This window comes from Pleurodeles waltl, chromosome 6, assembly GCF_031143425.1.
Source record: "Pleurodeles waltl isolate 20211129_DDA chromosome 6, aPleWal1.hap1.20221129, whole genome shotgun sequence".
In the NCBI taxonomy this organism is placed as follows: Eukaryota; Metazoa; Chordata; class Amphibia; order Caudata; family Salamandridae; genus Pleurodeles; species Pleurodeles waltl.
The window spans coordinates 935,480,800-935,508,689 of record NC_090445.1 but is presented as its reverse complement, the minus strand read 5'-3'; the positions used below and the strand labels follow the sequence as shown (position 1 = coordinate 935,508,689).

The 27,890-nt window shown below is 41.5% G+C and overlaps 1 protein-coding gene across 6 annotated transcripts in view; it reads right to left on the bottom strand.

The window, feature by feature from the left end:
- The window catches only part of JAKMIP3 (Janus kinase and microtubule interacting protein 3), a 698,412-nt gene that overhangs the window by 147,072 nt on the left and 523,450 nt on the right, over positions 1–27,890 (bottom strand). For 3 of the 6 annotated variants that reach the window (XR_011204932.1, XM_069239746.1, XM_069239744.1), the window contains 6 exons: positions 25,551–25,649; positions 25,399–25,458; positions 24,722–24,787; positions 13,773–13,841; positions 13,593–13,670; positions 4,978–5,181 (listed from right to left, as the gene is read on the bottom strand). Coding sequence is in view for 5 of the 6 variants with exons in the window: in XM_069239746.1 (XP_069095847.1) it covers positions 4,978–5,181; positions 13,593–13,670; positions 13,773–13,841; positions 24,722–24,787; positions 25,399–25,458; positions 25,551–25,649 (576 nt within the window). In the remaining variant the exon portion in view is untranslated. The remainder of the gene's footprint in view (positions 1–4,977; positions 5,182–13,592; positions 13,671–13,772; positions 13,842–24,721; positions 24,788–25,398; positions 25,459–25,550; positions 25,650–27,890) is intronic. The other 3 variants (XM_069239747.1, XM_069239745.1, XM_069239748.1) reach the window with 1 other exon arrangement.

Below are 27,890 nucleotides of genomic sequence, written 5' to 3'. Positions count from 1 at the left end.
TAAGAAAGAAATAAAAAATCAATAATTGTACATTATTTCTATCATAACTGTCTATTTAATGCTACTATATATATGTATGAGGTTATCAATAGGAAATGCTTTATATGGTTTGCTAATAACTTTAGCACTGTTTAACAAATCTTCAGGAAATTTACCAAAAAAGTGATCTTTTTTTTACCAGTTTCTTCAAGGGAAGTTTCAGTATGATGTGCCAAGTGGGAGGAAAAAAAAGAGGGCTCAAAAATACAAAATCCCTATGCGCTTTCCATAGATTTTCTTTTAACACTGCTACTGCAAACATTGCCGTACGGAATTACAATACATTTGTCAGGAAGATGGATCTTGTTCTAGGAAGTTTGCTTTTTGTGATGTGGTGTAAATCTATTTTGTAGTTTTTTATGAAATTAAGGACTGAAGATATTTGAATATATCTGGACAGTTGGGTTTGAGGAACTCTCGTAAGAGCTCCCCAAACCCAATTTAACAAAATTGAGTGTTCTAATTGGCCCATGGGCCCTTTTCTCCCTTGGGTCAACTTGTTCCCTGCTGGAGCAATGCTCCTGCATGAGTGAGTTCTCAGAATGGCTACCTGCAACATGAGAAAAAATGTTGCAGGCAACTATTATGGGGCTTGGGACTTAGGGCCGCTCACTATATTACGATGTCCATAGGATATAATTTAATTATTAGAAATGGGGTCTCTGGTTGGCATCAGTTTGCACTCTGTCCAAGCAAGGATCCTAACTCTAGTCAGGGCAGTGATGATACACACTTAGATAACCCCTTGCTCACCACCTTCGTAGCTTGGCACAAGCAGTTAGGCTTATCTCAAAGGCAATGTGTAAAGTATTCATACACAAAACACACAGTAATATAGTGAAAACACTACAAAGTTTAGAACAATAGGCAATATTTAGCTGAATCAAACAAGACCAAAATTACACAAATCCAACATACACAAGTCAAGTTATGAATGTTTTAATTTAAAGTAAAAAGAGTCTTACTCCATAGAAAACAATGGAAATGTTGTTTTTAAACAAAGTACCTGGTTTGCGTAAAAAATAAAGCTGCACGTGTGAGCGTGTATTGGAAAAGTCAGTGATGCATCGATTCCATACTCGCAAGTGAGGCCATGCGTCATTTCTTCTCCGGTCGGATGGGCAATGCATCGTTTTACTCTCCCGCAAGAGAACAATGAGTCGATTTCCAGATGGGGCACCTCGGATCCATGCAGGCTCACATAGATTTTGACGCCCAGTGATTTTGCGTGAGAAATCCGGCCGCACGGTGATGGAAAACTGCACTGCATGGGGTTTGCATCGTTTTCAGCAGCTGAAGGCTTGTGTTGCATTGTTTCTCCAGCTGTGAAGCAGGTGATGCATCGAAATCAGCTGCAAGGTGGGTGGCGCATCGTTTTTACAGCTGTGTTGCAGGTGGTGCATCAATACTTTCCCCGCATGGCTCCCTGTGCATGGATTTCAGTCCTTGTTCTACCAGCTTCATCTTTCTAGGGCAAGGGACTGGATAGGGCACCACTTGGCAGGGCAGGAGCCTCAGCAGAGAAACCAAGTGCTGGTAGAGGAAGACTCTGATGGTCCTAAGACTTCAAAACAGGAGGCAAGCTCAGTCCAAGCCCTTAGATATTCTTCACAAGCAGGAATATACCACAAAGTCCAGTCTTTGTCCTCTTTCAGGCAGAAGCATCAACTGTAGGCCAACCCAGCAAATCACAGTCACAGGCAAAGGCGCAGTACCCAGGCCTGGCTCCAGGTTCACACCAGGGGGTTGGTGAATGCACTCTGTGAGGGCAGGCACAGCCCATTCAGGTGTAAGTGACCACTCCTCCTTCTGCTCTAGCCCAGATGGCCCATCGGGATATGCAGGCTACCCCTCAGCTCCCTTTGTGTCACTGTCTAGAAGGGATTCACAAACAGTCAAACTGCCAGTCCGACCCAGACAGGGAATACACAAACAGGCAGAGTCACAGAATGGTTTAAGCAAGAAAATTCCCACTTTCTAAAAATGGCATTTTCAAACAGAAAATTTAAAAGCCCACTTTACCAAAAGATGTATTTTTGAATTGTGAGTTCAGAGACCCTAAACTCCAAATCTCTACCTGTTTCCAAAGGGAAACACTTATTTAAAGGCAGTCCCCATGTTAACCTAAGAGAGAGAGAGGCCTTGTAAAAACAAATAAGGCAGTATTTCACAGTTATTACACATCATTATATGTTCCACCTTGAACATACACTGCACCCCGTCCATAGGGCTATCTAGGGCCTACCTTAGGGGTGCCTTACATGTATAAAAAGGGAAGGTTTGGGCCAGGCAAGTGGGTACACATGCCAGGACGAATTGGTAATTTAAAACTGCACACACAGGCACTGCAATGGCAGATCTGAGCCATGTTTAACAGAGCTACTCATATGGGTGGCACAACCAGTGCTGCAGGCCCACTAGTGCAAACCAAAAGGATGATGGATGGAGTGCTGAAACTTTTCAACCACTCACCCCAGTCACAGATCTGGGTTTAATCCATCGTTCTTTTGCTCACTATGCCACCCCAGTTTGGACCCAGCCATATGCAAATCAATCTTGACCCTGTTCCTCATGGGAACAGTCCAGCCTGAACTGCCAAGCCAGGTCCTCCCTGGACCGGAAACAAGCATCTTGGGACCAGTTTCAGGGTATCACCCTTCATGAGCCAGGCTAGCTTAAATCCAGTGGCACATTGAGCACGGGACCCACGTCTGGGCGTACCCTTCCCACATAGAGCAACTTTAGCAACACAAAAGGATGATGGACGGAGTGCTGAACAATGCAAACACCCACCCCAGTCACAGATCTGGGTTGTGACTGGGGGTGAGTGTTCGAAAAGTTTCAACACTCCGTCCATCATTTTATTTTGTGATGCTGCATTAATAATTATATGCATGTTTTATGTAGTGATTATTAGTGTGGGTTTGGCATTTCTCAACAGGAGAGCTAAATATGTTTGTTCTGATTCAAACAAATATGACTAGCTCTGGTTTTTAAATACAGATCTTTGCAGTCGTAAACTGACTATTAAATCTGTGTTTGTGAATACCAAAACAACTGTAAACCTACACAAAAGTGTAAATGTTCAACAAATGTGCACTGTTATCTCACTGGGATTGAGAGGTCTTTACTGTATGTAACGGATATATGAAGAATGATAGCCAAAAGTGTGTCAGGTCTGAAACATATGCCAGCCGCCAACTCCTTGTGTGGCACTCACAAAAGTGAATGAGGGCTGCATCTACTTGGAAGCACTCAGAAGCATCTCATATGGTATGACAGTCCTGGTTAGGTGCTTGATCTTCACTTCATACAAAGTGATGCAGGGCCGGACTGTGCAATGAAGGCTGTGGGGGTTGTTGTGTGGTGTGGCCCATGCTCCCGCCAATCCAATTGGGTTCACAAAATCTCTGATATAGTATTGCAACTGCCTTGTCTTGATTCTACTGGTTGTTGGAATGTTTCTGCGCCTGGCCCACTGGGCTAGGCAACAATCCTCTCTATACTTCGACTCAGGCTGCCAAACATGATCAAACACCACTCATCATCATGCAAGGCATATTTGCCTTCTTGGATGAGGGAAACATCTTGTTTAATAGAAGACATCAATAAATCCATCAAATAGTCTCCAGCCAGCAATTCATGTTGTTTTTCACCAGTTCCATTACTTCTAGTCTGTGCAAATGTGAAAGGTTTCTTTTAGGGCACTTTTTGGGAGTGTAGTGTATAGGCAGTCGAATGTCCAGGAAATTCTCCTTGCAATGGTACTACTTCACAGGTGGGCAAACATAACTGTTACCCATTCTAATGCCTGTAAAAAAGCCAAAGACCATTTTATCATGGGCAGCACATGTATTGTCATATTAACAGCTGAGTTTACCTTCAATCCTTGCTTTTTATACATTATGGCATACAATGATTTTCCCACATGGAATTGGTTGACATTTTTCCTGGGTTCACAAATGATGGAAATATTAAGGCCCAGATTTATGTTAAAGTGCTGCTGCGCCAGTTTAGAAATGCAGAGGTGCGCCGTATTTAGAGGAATACGGAGCACCCCTGCGTTTCCCCCTGTGCCGGCGCTGGATAAAGGTGCCTCGCGCCAACGCAGGCATCCTTGCACCTTAGTGCAAGGGTGTGTGCATTGAGGGGATAGATTGTTTATGTGCAGGAAGGTGACTCTTCCTGCACATAATCAATCTATAATGGTTGTTTGGCACTTTTATGTGTGCTGCAAAATGCAGCACACATAGAAGTACCAAAGCATCATTTTGAATGATTGTTAATGTGCAGGAAAGTGTCCCTTCCTGCATGTAAACAATAGTCCGTGGCATTTTGCTTCTTCATGTGTGCTGCAGAATGCAGCACACATAGAAAAAGCAAAACACAAGGAGGAATAAAAGCATTCCTCCTCGTTATGCCATGCTAACGCCACCCTGGGGTGGCGTTAGTTTTTGGCGCTGCCTCAAGTTTAAGACAACTCATAAATCAGAGGCAGCGTCAAAAGCAATGGGTGTTCTAGTGGAATGCCCACCACAACACTCATTGCATTCCCCTCTGATGCAGAAAACTGCATCGGAGGGGCCCATATTTACTAGACAGCATACTGCAACAAAAAATATGGAGCAGTGCTTAGCGCCACCATAGCGTCACGAAAAGTGACACTCCGGTGGCGCTAGGGGCTTTTAAATATGCTCCTAAATGTCTGAATTGTTTTTTGAATGTCCCATTCTCCACCTTACAAACAGGGCACAAACTTGGCATTTTAAAATGCTGGTGCAAACTGTGTCAAAAACAGAAAGTGTTGTGTGTGAAGGCAAACTGGTATTTGAAGTAAATTCACAAGGAGGTCTGCGTGCCGCAAGTGGAAGAAAGAGTTCTGCCACTGGAAAGAATGGGAGAAATACTATGTTACATGAATGTAATTACAGTTCCTACCTGCTGGGCATGCTGGATCAGCTCCATGCGCTCACGCAAAATCTGGGAGTCCCTCTCGCGCAGCTCACTCATAACCTGACGCTTCCATTGCTCCACCGCACACTTCAGCTTCTCCTTCTCAGTCTCAGACAAGATTTCGGACATTTTGGCCCCAGCTTCCTGCTGCAGAACATCATAGAGCATGGCCTCCAGCTCCAGAATATGCTGCTCGATGAAAACAAGCATATCACTGTTAGAGTGCATTGCTACTAAGTGAATCACAGCTTTCTTCTATCACCATCATCTATGTCATAGCGAGCTAGTGCAAATGAGATTAATTCTGATTTATTAACAATACCTTGACCCAGATTAAGGAAAAGTGGCACTTCACATTGTGGAGCATCACTTTTCTTAAGCTCTACCTGCTACTCTCAGCGTCACTATGTGTATGCCGTATTTAAGATTCGGCGGACCATGGCAGTATTAGAAACAAAACAACAGTGTCAAACTTTTTGACGCTATTGTGGCGCTTTGCTCCACGAGCATCAAAAATTCTGACGCTAGTGGAGCAAAGAGCAAGGAGGCCCATTGATTCCAATGGGTGCATCTATTTAACGCCTTCTTTCAGCAGGCATGAAAATGAAGTAAAAAATGGCGAAATGAAATCTTGCAGATTTCATTGCAACATTTGTGTGGGCATCTGAGAGCCAGAACGCTCCCTTTGCATATATTATGCCCGGCACATGCATAATGTGGTGCAAAGTGGTGCAATACATGCATTGCGCCATTTTGTAGATATGGCACAGCTTTTTTGGCAGTCTAATGTCACATTTGCATCAGAAAAATGACACTAATGTGGCATCAGATGGCACAAGGCCATCCTTAAATTTGGGCCCTTGTCTTTTAGGTTTTGGCCTATTGCTTCCCCTTTAACCTCACATAGCCCATCAGTTACTAAGAGGCATTTGTTGTCAACCACTAAGGGCTTCATATTTCTATTCCCACAATTCAAAAATATATTTTCAGTTCACAATTCCGAAGTATTGGGTACTTTTGTCACCAACTCAAATTACTCTATTCCTTACCTTGTAATCATACTTATCATTTATCTAGCACACACCACCAATTGAACCGTGTCTTGATGAGTCTGATGTCATACCTCTTTTTATGAGGAACACAGGGTTTTAGTCTGGTTTGGGGAGATAGGGACAGTTTCCTGAGGTGGGAGAGCACCTTGCACCTAACGTATTTCCCCACACTTTTTTGGCAACCTGCAGACTATGTGATGTTTTTTTGGGTCAAAAGCCCCCTTTTAGCTTCAGCCCACACGGGTAGATCGTGACAGAGGGGTATGCAAGCAACGATTAGGTTATATACAATTTGTATTCTTCCACATGACAGTTCACTGTCATGCACATTTTCCAGCTAATTCATCTTTCTTCTTTTGTTGATTTAATTTATGACTTTCGTTTAAAGATGGAGGCGTGGCTGTCATTGCCTGAAGACCTTGACATCATAATACAATGGGTCTTGTTTTGCTCATATAAGGAATGAAGCACCGTCTGCCATGCAGTCTAAGGATATAACAAGTCACCCAAGGGTTCAAGACCATTTAAATGAACGAGGTTGAAGGCTCAGGGCCATATGTACGAACACATTTTCCCATAGACACAGAATGGGCAAAACTGCTTGCTACATCTGGCCCTCAGTTCCTTTATAAGACCCATGGAACTATGAGGTGACTTGCAATATTCTTTAAACATATTGCAGATAGTATTCTATTCTTAGGCACACACAATTACTCTTCTGTCACACCGTGTTCAGGGGGCCACAGGGTAGGCAGGGGCTATTGGGCTACAACTGTGGGGGTTGATGCCTTTTACCACTGCTGTCCCAGGACTGGTCCTACTATGATTCTTCAAACAAGACCAAAAATAACCATTCAGGACTGGCCTGTCAGTAGTAGCGAAGATGAACATTTACAGGCTTCCCCGACAGGTTACTGTGGGCAACCAGAACCAGTAATCAACAACACCTCTGCAGCAGTGCTCTAATATCAATGTCAACCCCAGTGCTTCTCTTTGTATGAAAGACATGTACCTTATACATGGAAAACATAGAAAATTCTACTTGACATACAGTAATACAAGGATACCCAATATAACAATGTGTCTTTATACTTCCAAGGGTGCAAGAGGTCTCAACTTCTCGTTGCCCACCTCGTCTCAATCAGTTTTCTCCCCCAAGTCTAGAGCTTAAGTTACTGCCTAGCTACTGCCTAGGGATGCAGCTTGTGCTACCCCCCCCTATTTGGTATTAACACTCAGTCTTTCGGCCTAGGCCCTTTTATTCTCTCACCTAGTTTATAGGCTTTCAGCCCTCCTGCAGCAGTAGGACCTTAACGGTAGCAGGGAGCTTCCAGGCAGACACAACAGTCTTCGAGGGAGGCGTGGCAGCCAGCAATGCAACACATCACTTGGAGGGTTGCCGCAGGAGTGGTTGATTATGTTGGTGAGCCTTTTCTGGGCAGCTATAGATCACGGCTCATGGTGCCGCTCATTCTGGCACTCCGATGAGTACTTGACACTTCCTGAATGTAGCGGTTACCGGACAGTACCTTCTGCATGTAGTGCCTCAAGGCTATGACCATAAATTCTTTATGTGCATCCCAGTAATTCCTCTCAGATCACTTGGTCAACAGGACAGGACGGGCCCATGGACCACAGGTAGATGCTTATCCCATCTTTGGTTATGCCTACCATTCTGGTACAGAACTCCAGGTGTTATGATGGGGAATAAGGTTGAAGATCACAGTGCTCAAAAGGGCAGCACTGAGATTCCTTCTGCTTAGCTGCTTAGTATCTGTTAGACAGACGCTACGGCAGGGTCAATTTTGACAGTTCCTTCCACGATCAGCTCCACTTACAGGGTTGCTATTTCATTCTCTAACTCGCTCACAGACAGGATGCATTGGCACCAATGATAGTCCAAATATTCCTCCTTCAGATTGACCTCCAAGTGTTGTTCCCCTTGCCCCTGGAGAGTTGGCTGTCAGTGTGACACTAACCCTTGGCTGCCTAGTAGTCCTTGAGTACTAACATATCCCCTTCTCAGTAAACGAGGCCTCAACAACAAACACCAATGGGTCTTGGGCTCCCATCGTTGTACAGATTTCACAGACAGAGGATGTATATTGCAGGCCTGCTTCCTTGGAGCTTGCTTGCGTTGGTTCTCCTCTCATGTGTCCTGGCCAGGCCAACCTCCAGACCTGACCTTTGTCTGCAATGATGCTGAGCCAGCAGGGCAGTTTTGAGGTGGAGTGCACACCACTAAAGTACAAATGGTTGTAAACAGGCTGCACCCAACCTTTTATGAACCCTCCTCACAGACGTCAGGAAGAGAGACAAGAACTTGTTCCCCTTCAACAGATACTGCAGGTCTCATTCTGTACCCACTGCTATCTACCTAATGGCAGTTGCAGTCAGTCATTAACAACCCACTGCATAAGGAAGGGCCCTAGCACTGTTAATGAAAGTCTATCTTCTATTTCCTCACCATAGTGTCTGATCCTCGCCCTACAATTTAGGAGGTGTCAGCAATATATATGCTGTTTGGAGAAATAAATCTCTCCTCCATCTTGCACTCTGGTCTAGGCTGTGGGCTTCCAAAATGGAAACTGCAGGTATGTATCACTTGTTCACAGCTCATTCTCCTCGTCTAGCACACATACACATGTGCACTGCATAGGCTGTTGTGTTCCGGATTCCAGGTTCGATCATGAGCAGCAGTACTTTATATGGATGGGTCTGTAAGCACACATTCATTTCTCACAAGTAAAACAGCTTATAACTCCTTTAACTATAATCAACTAAACATGGCGTACTGCTACAACTCTGCTTCAAGCATGAAACCGTGAGTGGGATGGCAGTCAACTGTCACTTTGAGGGTGCCTTTGGTGTGCCCATTCCAGTTCAGGACAAGATCCAGAACCTATCATTGTCAAAGACAGGGTCAGCACATAAACACTGGATTACTGTGTGGCACGACCAAAATTCTGAAAAATCTGGATCACAGATACACGCAATTCTGGCATGTGGAACATGGGACGTGACTGTACTTTATGAAGGAAACATTCTCATCTCAAAACTTTCCCACAAAAACCTTAGGTTATTGGCATCTAGTGACTGCACACAAAGTCACTAGATTGTTGGAAATATGCAAAATACAATTAGTGACAAATTAACTGCACCATTATACAACTAGTAATTTGCTGCAAAAAATACAGTATGTATGGTATATGCAGTTTAATGTAAATCACATTCAAAACAGCCATCTTTTACAAGATACAGAGACATTCCTGCTTTCGTGCAATGCACTGGAGCTGTGCAAAACATAAACTTGATGGTTTAATACGCTCTTTTCGGTGAGTTGCTTATTTTCATGTGAACAGTTCAGAAGAGCTGAAACACCAGTTCTGGGACCTGATTTAGAGTTCGACGGAGGGGGTGTTACCCGGTCACAAATGTTCCAGATATCCATCTACATTATTACGATCCCATTATGGCCTATGGAGATCGAAATACAGCGGACAGGAAATCCTCCACATTTGTGATGTAGTAACCCCTCCGCCAAACTCTAATTCAGGCCCATTGTTTTTAATGTTTGAATAGCAGTTGCAATTCTGGTAATTTTTCTTCTCTTCATACTGTCTGCTGGTTCTGGCATCTTGCCTTTGAAATCACTACTCACTTGTAGTTTAGGAAAGCAAAGCTGCCATGTCATTTTCTGACAGCAATTAACTAATGCTATCACAACATTGAATACAGGTTTTGTACATGGATACAGGCTCCCATGTTTCATAGCACTATGATGTACCCATGAAATGGACTGAGCAGGGCTGGTGTAGGGTTTCTCATATGTTGATGTCTGCTTGTGAAAAGTGATGTGGCTGTACTCAGCCACAGTGGTTCTCCTTCAAATACTGTATTTGTGTTAGTATGCGGTTCTATAACTGCTACTGTTGGTTGTGTATTTGTGTTTTTAAAAACCTATATTAAATTTGTTTTATTGACACGTACTGGTGTGAGTTAAAGATGGATCTGATCCCATTTGTTTTTTCAGTTACCTTCTCTACTTTGCGCTGTCTCAAAAGCACACACTAATAAAGGGTCAAATACTACCTCTTATAAGGTTATAGATGTTAATTAATATAGCTTGTAGATGCCATTGACTACACTTTCAGTAGCATGCTGTTTACATTTTCTATGTTACAAGAATCCTTCCATGCTGTCTTAATTCATTTAGATGCACGCAGCCGGTTTCTTTTTTGTAACGTTGTATGAAAATGTTTGTTCAGTTCTAAAAATGTTATAAAGCGCTCAAATGCCCTTAGGTGTCTTGGCACTGACTTCTATAAATTCTGAACAAAACAGATCTATAAAAAAATTAAACGGTGGAGTTAAAAACTGATTTTGTGAAAAGAGCCCTATTAAGTTGTTTCCTAAACTGCAAAAGGGTGGATGAAGCTTTGATGTACAGGGGAAAGACTTCTACCTCCCCAAGCTGCTCTCATAGTTTAGATCTCGCCGTTGATTTGGTAGAGCGGAGGGGACATCAGGGAATTTACCAGCAGAATACCTTTCTCAGGTAGTGTACCTGAATTATGATGCACATCGTAGCCCAAACACAGCTCTTTGAAAATGTCACTCCTTTCCAAACTAAAAGCCAATTAAGATGCTCGATGGTTTGGGGTCTTCATCAGAAGAAGATGAGCTGCTGTGTTATGGAGTGTCTACAGCTTACTCATGTGCCCTTTTGGATGCCCATTTGAAGGGCATTACAGTAATCAGTCTGAGAAAGAACTAAAGTGATCATGAACTGCAGGATTTATTTCATTGCTCTTAAAAGATAAAACAAGATGATGTGGTTTGATTTATCTGGTCTGAATAAGTAAGTTTATTATCAAAAATGATCGCTAGATTTCTATCCTTAGAGACTGGAGAAGAAAGAGGGCCCAAGGCCACAAAGTAGAATTCCAGAAGGTTGTGTCTTTTCAGGGTTTAACTCAAGACAGTTGTTTCCCATCCATCCCACAACTTCATATATACAAGTTTTGAAACGATTGGCAACCTCAGATGGAACTCCTGAAATTGAAACTAAAATCTGCTTATCATCTACATATGATGCGATAGGGAAACCAAAGGATCTAATCAATTTGGCCAATGGAGCCACATATGTAATAAAGTGGGTGGGACCCAGAGAAGATCAAGAGACTGTTTCTCTAAGTGGGAGAAAGGATGTCAACAATTTGCGTGCTGATCCTCCGACACCTATGCTTTCCAGCCGTTGGTAAGCACTGTATGGGAGACAGTGTCGAAAGTGGCAGATAGATCCAGTAAAATCAGTGCTTCTTTCCCTCCACCCTCCATGATCATGCTGATTTCTTCCACAGCTGTGACCAATGCTGACTCTGTATTGTGAGTTTTCCTGAAACCACATTGTGCAGCATCTAAGGTCTCATTTGTGTCCAAAAAGGATGAGAGTTCGGAATTGAGGTGTTTTTTCAAGTATTTTTGCTGAAAAAAGAAGCAGAGAAATGGGTCCATAGTTTTTTACCTCATTGGGCTTGAGTGAGGGTTTTTCAATAGAGGAAGGATGGAAGCTTTCTTCCAATCAGTGGAAAAGATTCCTGCTTGGACAATTGGGTTTAGCAGTATAGTGAGGTGACCTGAAGTTGTATTACTTGGTGAATGTAAAATTGTTGGTGGAGAGGGATCTGACAGGGAGACAGATTTTGTAGATTCAATGAGCAACTTAATTTTATCCTCAGTCAACAAGGAAACTCCTGTAGTGTATCTTGAGATATCTGTGATCTATCCAGACAGTTACCTGAAGAATTTGAGTCTGGCTAAGGGTGAATTTACAATATATTTCCTGGATATTTTGTTGAATCAAATTTGCTATCTTGTTGCACATAATTTGAGAAGATACTAGAGTATTAGGGGTATCTGGGCTAGTAATTATTTTGATCATAATAAATAACTCCTTAGCAAAGTTATTGGCCAATTTGATTGTATCTGTGAACTAGTTAGATTTATTCTCTATGATCAGCCTCTTATTCTCCAGAATATGAATGAATAAATTTATGAATAAATGGATGACAAACATTCATAAAGCCAACGTCTACCCATAGGCATCTTGGCTGTAGGAAACCCCTGCCCTGATAGCAATGAAAACCCTCTCACAATCTTAGAGGCAACAGAGCCAGTTTATAATAAGACTCCTAAAACAGGAATAGTTATCAATGGCTTTAATTTTATGGGGAAGATAATTCCAGAGTTTAACAGTGAGGATGGAAAAAGTTTTCCTTCCCCACCTGCTTTGTATGACTCTTGGATCCACCACATCCTTCTTTTCTAAAGATCCTAAAGATCTCCTTGGAACAAACCATCTGAATCTAGCCTTAAAAGAGGCATTGTGCAAAAAACAACACTATGCCCTGAGCATGCAGTTCAGCTTCTAGATGCAGTCACGCTTCAAGCACAAACGTGAAACACAGAAAATGCTATCAACTGTAACTTTAGCTGTAACAGGGTAGCCAGTTACAATGAACACACCAAATGAGTGCCCTGATGATGCATAGCCCTTGACTCTTGCTTAAGCTTCTGGCATTGTCCCTTTATCATTCGAACAATTTCGTTAACATTTATACTTGGACGGAGATCGGCTCATGCAGCCTAGTTGTATGCTGTGTCAGTCTTAAGTCACTGAGCCTCCCACAACACTGCCCTCACTTGGTGCATTGTCAAAATCTCAAGACCACTTCACTGTGGGAAACAGCTTAGCCTAGGTAAAGTGCCACGTAAAAAAATGCCTCTGGATGCACTGACTATGATGTGTAACAAGCTTCCTGTCTCCTTCCAGTGTTTCTTTACTCAGTCTCAATATCTCTTTCACTCATTCATCTTCGTCCAGCTATATTGATTAACAAATTCCTCATCCAGGGTTCTGTAGCATCTATTTAAACTGAATTAATTTATACAGTTTCACATACTCTCACATGCCTTTGTGAATCAAGCCTGAAGTGTCCAACTTCCTATTAATAAACATGCAAAGAGGGGGTGATCCTTTCTATTTGTGCCTATTGTATTCAAATACTCCATGAATGTTCCCATTTTAGATAGTTTGGGGCGATTTTCAAAGGGGAATAAGAGTATGTAAAACGTGTTTCAGGAGTACTGCTTTATGTGTTCTTAAAGGCTTATGAATAGGCCAAAAATGTCTAAGGAGAACATGGTGGCACGCTGGCACTGTTGTACAAATGCCCCATCTACGGGTCACAGGCGCATTGCAGTGTTTCTAATTGAGACGCAGAAGTATGAATAACCAGCAATAGTAATACCTCTACTACGGGTGTCATAGAATGATCCCCTAGTACTGAGCCACATGCAACGTTTATGATATATATGAATTCAGTATACATTTAGATGTATTATAAAGTGTTCACTGTCATCTCTGCATTTAGAGAGCGCATATGAGACATTCTATTGTGCAGGTTTAAGGGATGGTACAGGAACTAAGTAAAGCAGATGTAAAGCTAGTTATTGGATGTACCACTACATACAGATTAATGTTACCTTGTGCGCTTGATCCAAAGTTTGTTTTCTGTAATCAAGCTCCTCGTCCAAGTAGCCCTTCTGTTTGGTAAACAGCTCCTAAAGGAAATAAGTGGAGGGGGTGCTGTTTCTGTAGTTCTTTTTAAGATGAAAACCTAAATGCAAATGTTTGGTAAATGAGAATGTTTCAGTTAATTTTACCTTTTCGTGTTCAATATCTATCATCTTTTGCTGCAGTGCCGCTTCAGTAACTTCAATCTGCTGTAGCCACTAAAGGAGACAGCGAGAGGTTAATCCCAAAACTGAAGGAAAAGAGGGTGATCAGTTACAAACTATTATTGTACATAAACACTTTTGGCCTAGCATTTTCTTTGACGAGAAGGGGGGAAGTAACTAGAGTATCTTTCTTTTCAATGGACAAAATCAATTTAGTTTTTGCCAAGAACGAGAGTCAAAGAAGAGGTAAACGTTTGTCGATTGTTTTATTATGTGTCCCAATTTCTGTCCATAAAAACATAGCTGAATATGATTTGAACCAAAAAAGTACTGCAAATTATCATAAATGATCACAAAATTGCAATTTTCTTAATTTAGGCAACGGATCCTCTCTTTGATTCGGGTCCTTTAGCATGGGCATGCACACCCTGCTCCTGGGAGCAAACACATCTTTCTTTATATGATGCTTACATCTTCAGACAATGGCAGGTATGCCACTATTCTGATCGTTGAGAATGCAATATACATGATGCTTTGGTCCATACAATTCGGAGGATTTAAACAAAAATGTGCATAAAGTACCGGAGGTTGACAAAAGAGTTGATATCTGGAAATCTTATTATTTTATATTTTAGCAGCTTTGTGCACCAATGTGCAATGATAGATGTGAATGGGTCTAACTGAGAACCATCATCGGGCCCTGAAGTTGACGCTGTGGTGACAGCTAATCTGCCATCTACCCCTTGTTTCCAGAGATCAGAGAAAAGCAGGAGATCATGGGTGGCACTTCTGCACTACAAACTGTGGCATTCTCTGTCAGTTGTGGTTCTGCACAGAAAAAATACACGCTGACATCTGTTCTCAGCATCGCAATTTCTCTACTTCTCACATTGAGCGGGGGAGAGGTTTAGGTCAGGGAAAGGGCGGGGAGGCACTGAGGCTGTTGAGAGAGGTAGAAGGACTCCAGGCATCTCTTTTGGGTGAGGGAGGAGGGTGGTGGTGAATGGGAAAGCTGGCTGGATGTTAGGTAGATTTTTTGAGAGTTGGAAAGGAGCAGATACTTGGAAGGCGTGTCGAGGAAGGATGGTGGTGTCAATAGTGTAGAACAGGGCAAGTAGATGAGGCGAGGATTCTGCAGAGGGGCACAAGGAATTTGTTTTGGGTTTGTAGGGGGGAGGGTTTGGTGGTGGAAGGACTTCAGCTATTTGTTTAAATAGGTGAGGATGGTGGGGCACAGTGGCAGAATACGAGTATTTTTTTATAGGTTGTGGACTGAAGGGTTCACTTGTGTGAGATGGAGTGAGTGACAGGGCAGGCAGGTACTTTTAAGAAGGCCTAAGAATGATAAGTTCAAAGTAGCTCCCCATTACTTGTCTACTACTGTGCTGCTGATCTCTGCAACAGAAGAGGATTTGGGGAGCAATACACAACATAACATTGGAGGTTGCTAGATATCAATAATGTTTTTGTATCGAATGTTGCATCCCTGGTAGAAAAAGATCCCTTACTAACAGGTGCATATTTATAATTCTGTTTGCATGCACTAACAGGATGGCATTATTACTGGAGTTCTTTGCAGTGGAATAAAAACCACTCTAATATGCAAAAGAAAGGATATCACCCTTTTTCTATACAGAAAGCAGCAACTGACCTTTTGTACATCTATGCAAAGAAACTAGCTAGATGTACAAAATAGGACTTCATCCATGTATGTTCACTCATGTATGTTTCTTCTGAATACTATGTCATGAAATTTCCTCTTACAATAGTATGGTTGCCACAATACACAACAAGTTTATGACACATTCCTATACATATGTTGCAATGTGTGGGGAATATATCCCAAAAGGGGAAGTATTCAAGAAAATGATAGAAATTTCATAATTAGATACAGGTAATCTTAACACTGAAACTAAGTCTTCTTTTGTAAAATCTTTAACTTTGAGGCAAAGTCTCATCCTGACGATGGGACCACTTATTTGTCTCTCTGGTATTTTCCTGTTGTATTTTTAATTTGGTCAGGATCAATAGCTATGGATGACATAATTAGTCCATAATGAAGGTACATGTAAAAAAGACAGCAGTCTCTGTTTTATTTGCACAATAAAATTTAGAAATACAGGTAAGTTTGCTCTGTGAAGTCTGTGGTGATTGGTCAAGTGAGTGTCTCTACATGTGCTTACCAGTTAAATTCAAGAAATAAATTTTGCACAGCAAAAAAGAGAAAACGGCTGAACAGATTTACAGTAAATTGTGTTAAAAAGTAGAGATCGGCTCAATTTAAATTTTGTGCTGATTTAGAATTTGACAGGCATGAGAATTGCTGGAAGTCAGCGGTCTTCATTCCCTTTTTTACTTGTGATGTCCTAAGTTTACATTGATAGAGTCACCACAGGCTCTGCGGTGTAAACCAACGACCTTGTTGATAATCATCACTGAGTTACCAGGTCACAATGAAGGCCTTCCCTCCCTTTTTATAGTGGGGTGACAATTACTAATTTTACTTGTCCATGTCGGCCATTCAAGGCATGGTCGGCACTGAAAGGGATAAGGCAGAATGGCCCCCATACCCAGGGAAAAATCCTGTGAGAATGGGACCATTTATTTTGTGTATCAAGAAAATATACTTCAGCCTTGGGGCTTTATTTTTTCAATAACAAAGTTTGCTTAGTAGGCATTATAAACATGACATTCTTCAGAGCTATGAAGAGAGGCACAGCAGTGGTCAGATCTTCCAAAATTTACCAGGGGAAAAGGCCCCAAAAAAGGCAAAGCATGCAGAATTTGATGAGTTAAAAAATATATTCTGCATGCTAGGATATGGTGTGTTGAAATCATGTGGTACATTCCTGACTTTATTCATTCCCATTTGTAACCACAGACTAGGAATTTAAGTACGGTAATATAAGCACTGATGTGGCTTGTAACAACCATACCAATACCTTTAAGTATTTAGTATTGCTAGTTCTTCCTTTTTGAAAAAATATGTAATTTAAGCATTCCATGTACTTTGCTGGTAGGCGTTGTTCAACACTGTAGGAACACTTCACAAAACTGATTTAAATATTTGAATTTATAAAAAAAACAACAACAGATCTGTTAGAACTTGAGTCTCTAGTTGGTAGTGGTATGCACTGAGTCCAGGTAGGAACCACAATCCTAGTCCGGTTAAGTCACAACACACCCTAAATTATCCTGTGCTCACTTCCTCGTAGCTTGGCACAGAGCAGGCAGGCTTAAATGAAGGGGCAATGTGTAAAGTATTTGTGCAACACACAAGCAGTAGCACAGTGAAAACACCACAACAAGCCGTCCACACTTGGTCTGAAAAATTAAGTATATTTTTATGAAAAAACAAGACCAAAACAACAAAAATGCAATAAGTAGAAGTTGAGATATGAACTTTTAAAGAATAAATGAAACTGTGCTTAGAAGCAGAAAGTGGCAACCGGGGCTATCTGCCCGTGCTTGACCAGGCCAAAATCAAAAGTTCAGGCTACTGCGATGGAGGCTAGGCTGGCTACTGGACTCAGGCAGGGCCGCTGAGCAAGAGTAACTTGCTCCTTGAGATGCACTGGTTTTCATCAGCACAACGATGTTGAAGCCTCAGTTCTGGGTTCTTTCTGAAGAAAGCTGGGGTCAGGCTGGAGGTTGAAGGTAATGTATCGATCGTGGGCCACGCAGAGGGGATGATGCATCACACAGTTGGCATTGTGGTCCAGCATTGCAGGGATCCAGCATTGTAGCAGTCATTTAAGCAGCACTGCAGTCCTGCTTCCTGGCAGAGTGTTCACAGGTCCAGAGGTGTACTGAGTTGGTGGTGTCAGAGGTCCAGTACTGATATCATGTTGTGCCTTTGAAGTGGAGGAGCCTTCAAAGAAGGGTCTTTGAAGTGCGCAGACATCCTTTCCTCCCAGTACTGGCTCCAGGCTATCAATAGGGGTAATGAGCAATTTGTGTGGGGACAGGCATTGCTTACTGGGGTGTAAGTGTCAGCCCTTCCCTGCCTTCCTGCCCAGGAAGAGCAATCAGAATGCAGATGAGTGCTGAGACACACCTAACATTCAAATGTTTGTGGCTGTGTAGAGGGAGTGAACAAAGTGTAGCTGTCACCCACCCTAGACATGTATGGGAGACAAGCTGCAGCTACACAGGGCAGTAACAGCAGAGAAATTTCCACTTTCTAAAAGTGGTATTTCTTAAATTGGGATATGAAATCCAACATTACCAGTAAAGGGGATTCATCATTACCTTTCCAATTATATGAAACATGACATAGCTAGTCCTTCTCAATCAGGAACTACACCTTAAAGGTGTAATACGGAATCCCAGTGTTAACCTGTGAGAGAGGTAGGCCACTGAGTAGTGGAAAACAAATGTGGGAGTTTTTCACTACCAGGACATGCAAAACTTAAAAGTACATGGCCTACATTTTACTTACACAGCACCCTACCCTAAGGGCTACCTAGGGCCTACCTTAGGGGTGATCTATATGTAAAAAAGAGGATGTTAAGGCTTGGCAAAAGGTTTTAAATGCCAAGTTGAGGTGGCAGTAAAACTGTACACACAGGCTGTGCAATGGCAGGCCTCAGCCATGGTTAGAGGGCTACTGGAGTGGATGCCACAATGAATGCTGCAGGCCTAGGAGGAGCATGTGATCTATAGGCATTGGGCCAAGTAGTGCACTTTACTAGGGCCTTATAAGTAAGTCAAGTATGTCACTTTGGGTTAAGCCAATGTTACCATTATTTAAGGGAGCAGTGGTAAAGTGCACAGAGTCCTAAAACCAGCAAAAACAAGGTCAGAAAATGGAGGGAGCCAGGCAAAAAGTTGAGGGGCAGGCTACCCTAAGGCTGTGAGGTCTAACAAGAACTGACACAGCTGAGCCCTACAGTGCAGGATCATAGTGGTGGCAATGAAAACATGCACGTATTGAAAAACCATGCCACTATAATTATTTTCACAAGTCCTCCTGAGTGTGGTGGGTTTGTGCTCCTCTCCCACTGAGGGCTTACTCCTACTTTGGTTTCATCTAAAACAGGAGAACGCTGTTTATAAGGGAGTGGTCCTCTTCACTGATATCTCCATGGTTGGAACACTTTCTTTATGCCAGAAGACATTGACTGGAGTACCACTTGACAGGTGTTTTTCCTTTCCAGAGGCAATGAGCTACCAGGTAATCCCATATTTGCCCCATTCACTCACAGAAAGCAGATATTCATTCCCATTAAGACTCTCCCTAATCAGACCTGGAAGTATATGAGAAAAGAGGGCATCTCAGCAGAGATTTCACACTCTTGCATTTAACCGTCCACTGAGACAAATCAGTGAGTTCTCCTGAGTAATACATATGAATGAAAATACAATACCTCTTAGAGAGATTGATACAGGTGTGTAAGAGAAAAAGACATCCTCAAGCTTTTTCAAAAAGCGAGGAGTTTCTTAAGAATACAAGAATAGCAAGAAAACATAATTAACAAGCATTTGCAATGCAATGGGTCTCACGTTTACTCAAGTTAAAGCTATTAGCGCTGTAAACTCCTAACCAGACTTTTCTTGCCACATAATCTGAAAAGTAAAACAGTTTGACATAAGCGAGTCGACAGACACCATGAGCACAAAGAAAACAGCACAAAGCAAACACACAAAAGGAAACAGAAGTCTGCCAGCAGCTGGAGCTACAAAATGAAAAATTAAAATAATAATAAACACTGTTTCTTATCATTTTTATTTTTCAGGGAGCAGGGCCATGGGAGATGACAGGGTCAGAGAGGAAGTGCACAGCACTCCCCTCAGTGTGCATGTATGTTTGGCTGGCCGTCTCGGGAAAGCCAAACACACATGCACACTGGGCTCTGTCCAACTCGGCACTGTGTTGCAGAGTTGGAGAGAGCAGGCAGAGGCTCCCACTTTGCCTCGGAGCGCCACACCAGGGAACTCCAGCCAATCCTAATGCTGCTCTCATGCAGGAGCAGCATCAGGATTGGTTGCTGGGCATGCTGGGAGCCTGTGCCTGTAGCGACTGGAGCAGGAGCCAGAAGAGCAGCAACGCTGCTCGGTGGCAGAGGAGAGTTTCTTTTTTTCAAATCCCTTTATGTTGTGTGACCCGCCCCACAGCTTTGCCCCTACAGGAACCACCCCAGACTGGCACATGTTGTTAGAAAATGCATCGAATGAGAAGCAGATCGCTTAAGTGTCAGTGGAAGGAGAGAGCAGTGCAGATTGTTATGATTAATAAGTGAGAGGAACATAATATTTTGAAAAATAATTAACATTTTTTGGGCTTTCAAAAAAGAGATGAGAGAGAGTGTGTGTGCTTTGCCAGTGTGTGCGTGCATAAATCCCAGGTGAAACCTGACAGACAACTGACCATACCCAACTGAAAGCACCTGTATCCAAGAATTCATCAGAATATACATTTATTAGTTGGGGTGCAACACCTCAAATACACGCCCTGAAGCTACGCCCCTGAGTGGGAGTGAGAATGAGTAAGTGAGAGAATGTGAGTTAAAGTGAGTGAGATACCCGGCAATTTAGAACTGCAGTGAAATGAGAAGTGAAGAACTATTTGCCGCTGCCTTTTCCCAAACACCCTTCATGAAGCAGAAGCAGGTCTAGAACATGCAGGACACACTTTTAGTGTTCTACCGAAAAAAAGGCAAAGAGGAAAACAAAGCACCATCTACTAAATTATAAAAGGGGCTGTCCACCTAAAACTGACAGCAGGCTTGTGTACATGGACAAAGAACAGGGAAATACTCAATAACAATCCTGAAATGCTGGACTTGTTACAGGGTACAAAATAATATTTTAGGAAAATGAAAGCGTGTCTTTGCCTGGGCACAGAATGGTTTAACATAAGAATGGATACAGGAAAATGAAGCACTTGGTGTTCCTGCCACTTGAGAATGCTACAGTCATGTCTATGCCTGGCCTGGGTGGAACTAATGGACAGGGCAGGCCCATGCATTGTAAAGACCAATAGAATAACCATGGGACAGAGTGGAAGAGTCCTGATCCTCCAAAATATGAACTGGTGGGCCCACTGGCACCCCCTGGCGAAATGTAACCACTGGGTTAAGGAAAGGGCACTGTATGGCCATAAAGATAGGGTAGTGGGTAGTTATAAAGTAAGGTTTCATTTTAAGGTGTAGGTTAGCAGAGGGTCAGTACACTTACTCTTCAATCTATTTTACTCAAAGTAATGGTAATCTCAGAAGTGGTAATCTCAACAGTGATAATCCATGCAGTGGGAATCTCAGTGGTAGTAATCACAGTAGTGGTAACCACAGTATTGGTAACCTCAGCAGTGGTAAACCCTGCAGTGGTAATCGCAGAAGTGGTAATCTCAGTAGTGGTACTCTCAGTGGAATTAATCACATCAGTGGTATGTAAACAGTGATAATCCCTGCAGTTGTAGTCTCAGAGGTAGGAATTCCAGTAGTGGTAATCTCAGCAGCGGTAATCCCTGCAGTGATCATTGCAGATGTGGTAATCTCAGCAGAGGTAATCTCTGCAGGGGTAATCTCAGAGGTAGTAATCCCAGTAGTAGTAATTCAGCAGTGGTAATCTCTGCAGTGGTAATCTCAGAGGTAGTAATCACAGCAGTAGTAATCTCATCAGTGGTACTCCCTGCAGTGGTACTCTCAGAGGTAGTAATCACAATAGTGGTAATTTAGAAGTGGCAATCCCTGCTGTGGTAATCTCAGAGATAGTAATGACATCAGTGGTAATCTCAGCAGTGGTAAACCCTGCAGTGGTAATCTCAGGGATTGTAATCCCAGTAGTGGTAATATCATCTGTGGTAATCCCTGCAGTGATAATTTCAATGGTGGTAATCTCAGCAGAGGTAATCCATGCACTGGTAATCTCAGAGGGAGTAATCACAGTAGTGGTCAACTCAGCAGTGGCAACCCCTTCAGGGGTAATCTCAGAGGTAGTAATCACAGTAGTGATAATATCAGTAGTGGTAATCTCAGAGTCAATAATCACAGTAGTGGTAATTCAGCAGTGGTAATCCCTGCAGTGGTCATCTCAGAGGTAGTAATCACAGTAGAGGTAATCTCAGCAGTGGTAATCCCTTCAAGGGTAATCTCAGAGGTATTAATCACAGCAGTGGTAATCTCAGCAGTGGTGATCCTTGCAATGGTACTCTCAGAGGTAGTAATCACAGTAGTAGTAATTCAGAAGTGGTAATCCCTGCAGTGGTAATCTCAGAGATAGTAATCACAGTAGTGGTAATATCAGCAGTGGTAATCTCAGAGTTGGTAATCACAGTAGTAGTAATATCAGCAGTGGTAATCTCAGAGTCACTAATCACAGTAGTGGTAATCTCTGCAGTGGTAATCCCTGCAGTGGTACTCTCAGAGGTAGTAATCACAGTAGAGGTAATTCAGAAGGGATAATCCCTGCAGTGGTCATCTCAGAGGTAGTAATCACAGTAGAGGTAATCTCAGCAGTGGTAATCCCTTCAGGGGTAATCTCAGAGGTATTAATCACAGCAGTGGTAATCTCAGCAGTGGTGATCCTTGCAATGGTACTCTCAGAGGTAGTAGTCACAGTAGTAGTAATTCAGAAGTGTTAATCCCTGCAGTGGTAATCTCAGAGATAGTAATCACAGTAGTGGTAATATCAGCAGTGGTAATCTCAGAGTTAGTAATCACAGTAGTGGTAATCCAGCAGTGGTAATCCCTGCAGTGGTAATCTCAGAGGTAGTAATCACAGTAGTAGTATTATCAGCAGTGGTAATCTCAGAGTCACTAATCACAGTAGTGGTAATCTCAGCAGTGGTAATCCCTGCAGTGGTACTCCCAGACGTAGTAATCACAGTAGAGGTAATTCAGAAGGGGTGATCCCTGCAGTGGTAATCCCTGCAGTGATAATCTTAGAGGTAGTAATCACAATAGAGGTAATCTCAGCAGTGGTAATCTCTGCAGGGGTAATCCCAGAGGTTTTAATCACAGCAGTGGTAATCGTGGCAGTGGTAATCCCTGCAGTGGTACTCTCAGATGTAGTAATCCCAATAGTGGTAATTCAGCAGTGGTAATCCCTGCAGTGGTAATCTCAGAGACAGTAATCACAGTAGTGGTAATCTCAACAGTGGTAATCGCTGCAGTGGTCATTTCAAAGGTGGTAATTTTTGCACTGATAATCTCAGAGGTAGTAATCACAGTAGTGGTAACCTCAGGAGTGGTAATTCCTGAAATGTTAATCTCAGAGGAACTCATTTCAATGTAGTAGATTCTATGTAGAGGTATACTTACTCCATTGTATTTTAGGTGGTGATATACAACCCTTCATGCTGGGTCCTTGGTCTGATATGTTCATTGCATTTGCGTGTGAATAATGCTCAAACATTTTCTGTTTATAACGCACTTCCCTGAAGAACATGTTTTAAACCACTTCCTCCTCAGCAGGAAAAAGGACCTCTGAACTGAGTACAGCACAATGCCTTCCTGAGGGGGCACCATCCTTATCTAAAGGTAAACATCTTAATTCGTTTCACGTTTTACTCAGCAGTTTATAAAACAATGGGACTCAGATAAAATCTATTTCCCAAGCATTTGGAATACAATGGGTCTCGTGTTTACTCGAGTTAAAGCTGTTAGCGTTGTAAACTCCTTACTGGACCTTTCTTGCCACATAAACTGAAAAGTAAATCATTTTCAAATAAGCGAGCGGACGGCCACCATGAGCGCAAAGCAAACACACAAAAGGAAACAGAAGTCTGCTCGCAGTGAAATTTATCAGCAAAAGTGCAATTATCCATATAACGCAAAAGTGCAATTATCCATGTAAGCAGCAAAGGTGCAAATATCCATGTAATAGGGTTGATGTCACACAAAGAGCTCGACTTCTGCCCAGCGAGATCTCACTGCCTATGAAATAAAGAGAAAAAGTAATGCAGAAACCATATGGAAAACATGGAGCCTTGTATGTTTTCAGTAGTTGGCCTGTGCGCTCGAGGCGGGCTAAACACCGGAAGAGGCATGACCTATGCATGCATTCCACTAATGAAATCAAGCTAATTTTAAAAGACAAGCCCACGAGCCAACCAAACTGATGGGCTTTACATGGGCGTGGTTAAAAGCCCACAGATTAAATCGTGTTGTATTTTTGTCACTCACATATGAATGGAACTTCATTACCCCAAATTTGCAAGTACTGAAGTGGAACAGAGATGTTTTGAACTCAACATGTGTGTAGAAAAACAACTAAAACATAGAAAGATGTGTTTTTTCTGTTCATAGTTTTCGTGTTTGGTAGATATGTCTAATGTAAGCATGACTCCGCTGAACTCTCAAATTTAATATAATTGTTCACAGTGTCTAAGACAGTAGACTGCCTACTTTAATTGATCCTAATCCTATTTCAGGGCTCACATCATCGTTGTGACATAGGAATGTTCAATCTATACACACACACCTGTACATGCAAAAAAAAATGTTTTTTGCACACCCTGCTCCCCATTAGTCGTCCTCATGACCCCCTACCTCCAATTACAGAATCCTGGAGCCCGCCCGAATTTAACCATCAACCTATACCTTACAAGAAAACTATGAACTGAGACCTTCACAGTGCAACTACCAGACAATGAAAAAGTATACTGCCCGACCGAGAATAGAGGGTAGTTTACTGAAATAAACTCATGCTTTCAGCAAGATTCTCAACTAACGTCCTTACCAGACCCCAAAACTGTGTTAAATGTGTAATCATCTGGTGGATTGCACCATCTGCACGCTTCCTACATCAGCTGGTTTTCTTTTTTTTACATAAAGAACTCAAAAATAAATAATTCAATTATAAATATATGCATATCGTGATAATTATAATGATGGGGGTTCGAATAACATGTAACATCATTTACATCAGAAGACATATAAATATAGTGCTACCCATCAGCAAAATTAGAGGTATCAGTGGAGACTGCTCACCTTTTCAGCCAAAGTCAAAACAGTTCTGGCTTGTATGATGACTACTTGCTCCTCGTTAGCCAAGTTCTGCATCCAAATAAAATATTCACGGTGAGCAGAATGTTACCCCTTATGGTGTTATATTTAATTACTCTGACAAAAAGGGCTTAAACGTGACATATACATTTAGAGTTAACATAACTCTGACTTTTCAAAAGCGATAAAAGACATCAGTCGGCACATGTTATAGTCAGCATTTAATTTCTTAAGCATTGCAAAATGTTTATTGTGTTTTGGTGTTTTATGATTTCGTTAAAAGATGACAAATAAAATGTACTAAAAATAGATACTAAAACATATACCAAATTCTCATTCTTTTGACAGCTTGGTAAGTTTAGATAGAAAAACAAATTTAGCATTGTCATTTTAGAAATTATGTAAAAGATGATTAAATAAACGTTGCCACATATATACATGTGTTAAATATTTACACAAACAGTTCAAATGAGGGCAGAATTATAATCCCTTCATACCTGACGAATATTATGGAACGTCAACATTGTGCTCATTGTCAGACTGGTGTCTTTGATCTATCGCTGGAGTGGTATTAGAGGAATTGCATTAATATCAAGCCTAACATTATCTATTTACATATTTATTTTTGCTAAAAACTCATACAATTTAGAAAAGGAACATACACTTACGGCGTTATCCCCTAAGATGTCCAATTTTTTCATTAGCTCTGCAACTACAATATCCTGTTCAAGTGAAAGATAAACAGAGAATATTGTCGTTACCTGAGTGATAAACGCAGCTTTGGATAATATAAGCAAAAGACAGTGAAACTTACAGTGACGCCCTCTGCCTCACAGTACACCTGAAGAGGGCTCTTTCCCTCTGGAAAAGGAATGTGGTGGAAATTGATGGCAGGCGATCTTCGTTCCCTCTCCTAAATTGAAAATGTTTATGTGAATAAAAGGTTACACAACGCTTAACAAAGGTCTTTGATATACTGTTACTAATAAACTACCACTAATTGCCCAACTATTGATTGTCCCTCCACCAAATGTTGAAAACAAGTGATCTATTAACCAATAAAATCTGTAGCATAGAAATCAGCATTGCAATGAACAAACTGTTCAAGAGACACACAGAAACTAATGTGTTGCCTTGCGTGCAAATACACGGCCCAGTAAAATGTTATCTCAATCGAAATTTACATCGTACACGTTTAGTGTCAAAACATATGTTTAGGCAGAAAGCATTTCAGTGGGGGCTTGGCGTGCAGATTTCAGTGCAAACATGCGTGAATGAGTGTTGAGAGATGTGCTGAAATCAGCACTGCCTCAGCTCTTGACACACTCCAAGAAAGTGGTCACGGAGAATATGTATTTTTCTTTTTTTGCGCGGACCCAGATTGGGGAAAGGGGTCTGCATACTGGACTCTTTGTGTTTCCGAATGTCAGTGCTTCGTGTCACCTTTTTAAAATTAAGGTTACAGTCAGACACAGTCTCAAATGTGCTATAGTTTTTATGAGTTTCATAAGCTATGTTTGGAGCAAAGATGTATTCTACTACGAGCTGGTCTTAGCTGACATTCTGGGGTGGTTCATCAATATTTTATAGAGCCCTTTTCAAAAGTATAAAGTCTCATCTAGAGCTTCACTGATTTCAGACGTGTAACTATTAAACACAGTGACAGCTTCTGTCCTTTCCTTGGCAGGTGGGATCGACTTAATGCTACTGATGCAATTCTGATTACACTGAAGACAATAGTCAAACCTTTCAACTACATGGCATTTGAATAATGCATTAGAATTTTGGATTGCTAAATTAGGGGGTGTTAAAAAACATACTGTTTTAAGAATCTTGGATTCTGGTCGAATTTACACATACACCTCTTCTTGTACGGGTTTATTTGTAGCCTGACGGTTTTCTTTAAATATGCAAAACAAACATATGAGCAGTACAGCAATTATTACCGAGTTTTAGCAGTTAGTGTTTAGCTGAATGTATTCTTTCAATATGTTCACATCTAATAAATTGCGTCCTACCTCTCTTGCTTCATAGTGTAATTCTGGATAAAGATAGAACAATCTACAAAATATAATGCTATGTCAAGACCATCTAAATAAAAAGAGAATTCAGATTCTCCACTGAGGATGCCTTTTTCAAATTATTTATTCTCCTCTTTAACATTCTGATTTCTTGTTCTCATCACTTGCTAATAGGAAATTTTGGTCTGAATCCTTTATCCTTTTTGTACTTGGATATAATGGCACTTCATTGATTTAATCTTGTGAAATTTTAGGCTAAATTCATGTTATGGCCTGGAGGATTAAATAGACTTTAGGTGTTTTTCCAGTATTAGGAGAATCTACTTGCTTCACTGATGCACTATTTTAATCCAAAATATGTTCTCAAAGTGTACATGAATTAGTCAGCCAAATGCGATTAGTGTTAGTATGCATTTCATAGCACAGTTGTTTGAGTTTAGTTCGATGCATGCTTTCTTTTCGTTAGGCTCAATCTTTCACTTCGGCTGTTATCTCTTCCATCATATTAAAAAAATTCATAGTATTTGTTCACTAAATTGACATGCATGATCCAGTTTTTATGTTGTGATGCACACTGTACCAAAATGTAAGGATATGAGAAATATATCTTCTGGTATGCTAACAGAATATTGTGCCACAAATATCATCCGACAGAAATTTTGTGTCCTAAATAGTCCATGGTGCCGGAAAATGGATAAATGGCATGGAAAGTTAAATGTGATCGGTGGACAGTAGAGCCTACTGTGCCACCAACTAGGCTGATAAAGACAAACATTGCTTGAGGCCTGCAAATGTAGTTAACTGCTGCAATTTCTAAACCTGCAAGAAAACCTGTAAAATATCATTTTTTAACAGAAATGAATCTACCTTTAAATATTAAAAACTCGCCCTTAGTTAAGGCTTATAGCCCACAAGAGAGAGAGAGAGAGAAGATTTAATTGCTTAGTTACTTAAAACCCTAACAAAAAATAAAAAATAGATAAACGCTATGTAAAAAGAAAAAAACATTTCTGATGTTACTAAGTATCCATCAAGCGATTACATACATTGTCCAGTCATTTACATTCGCACTCCATAGGAGCTCATTTTAAAACATAATTGAGTGTTGCTACTTAAGATTTTGCTTCCTCCAG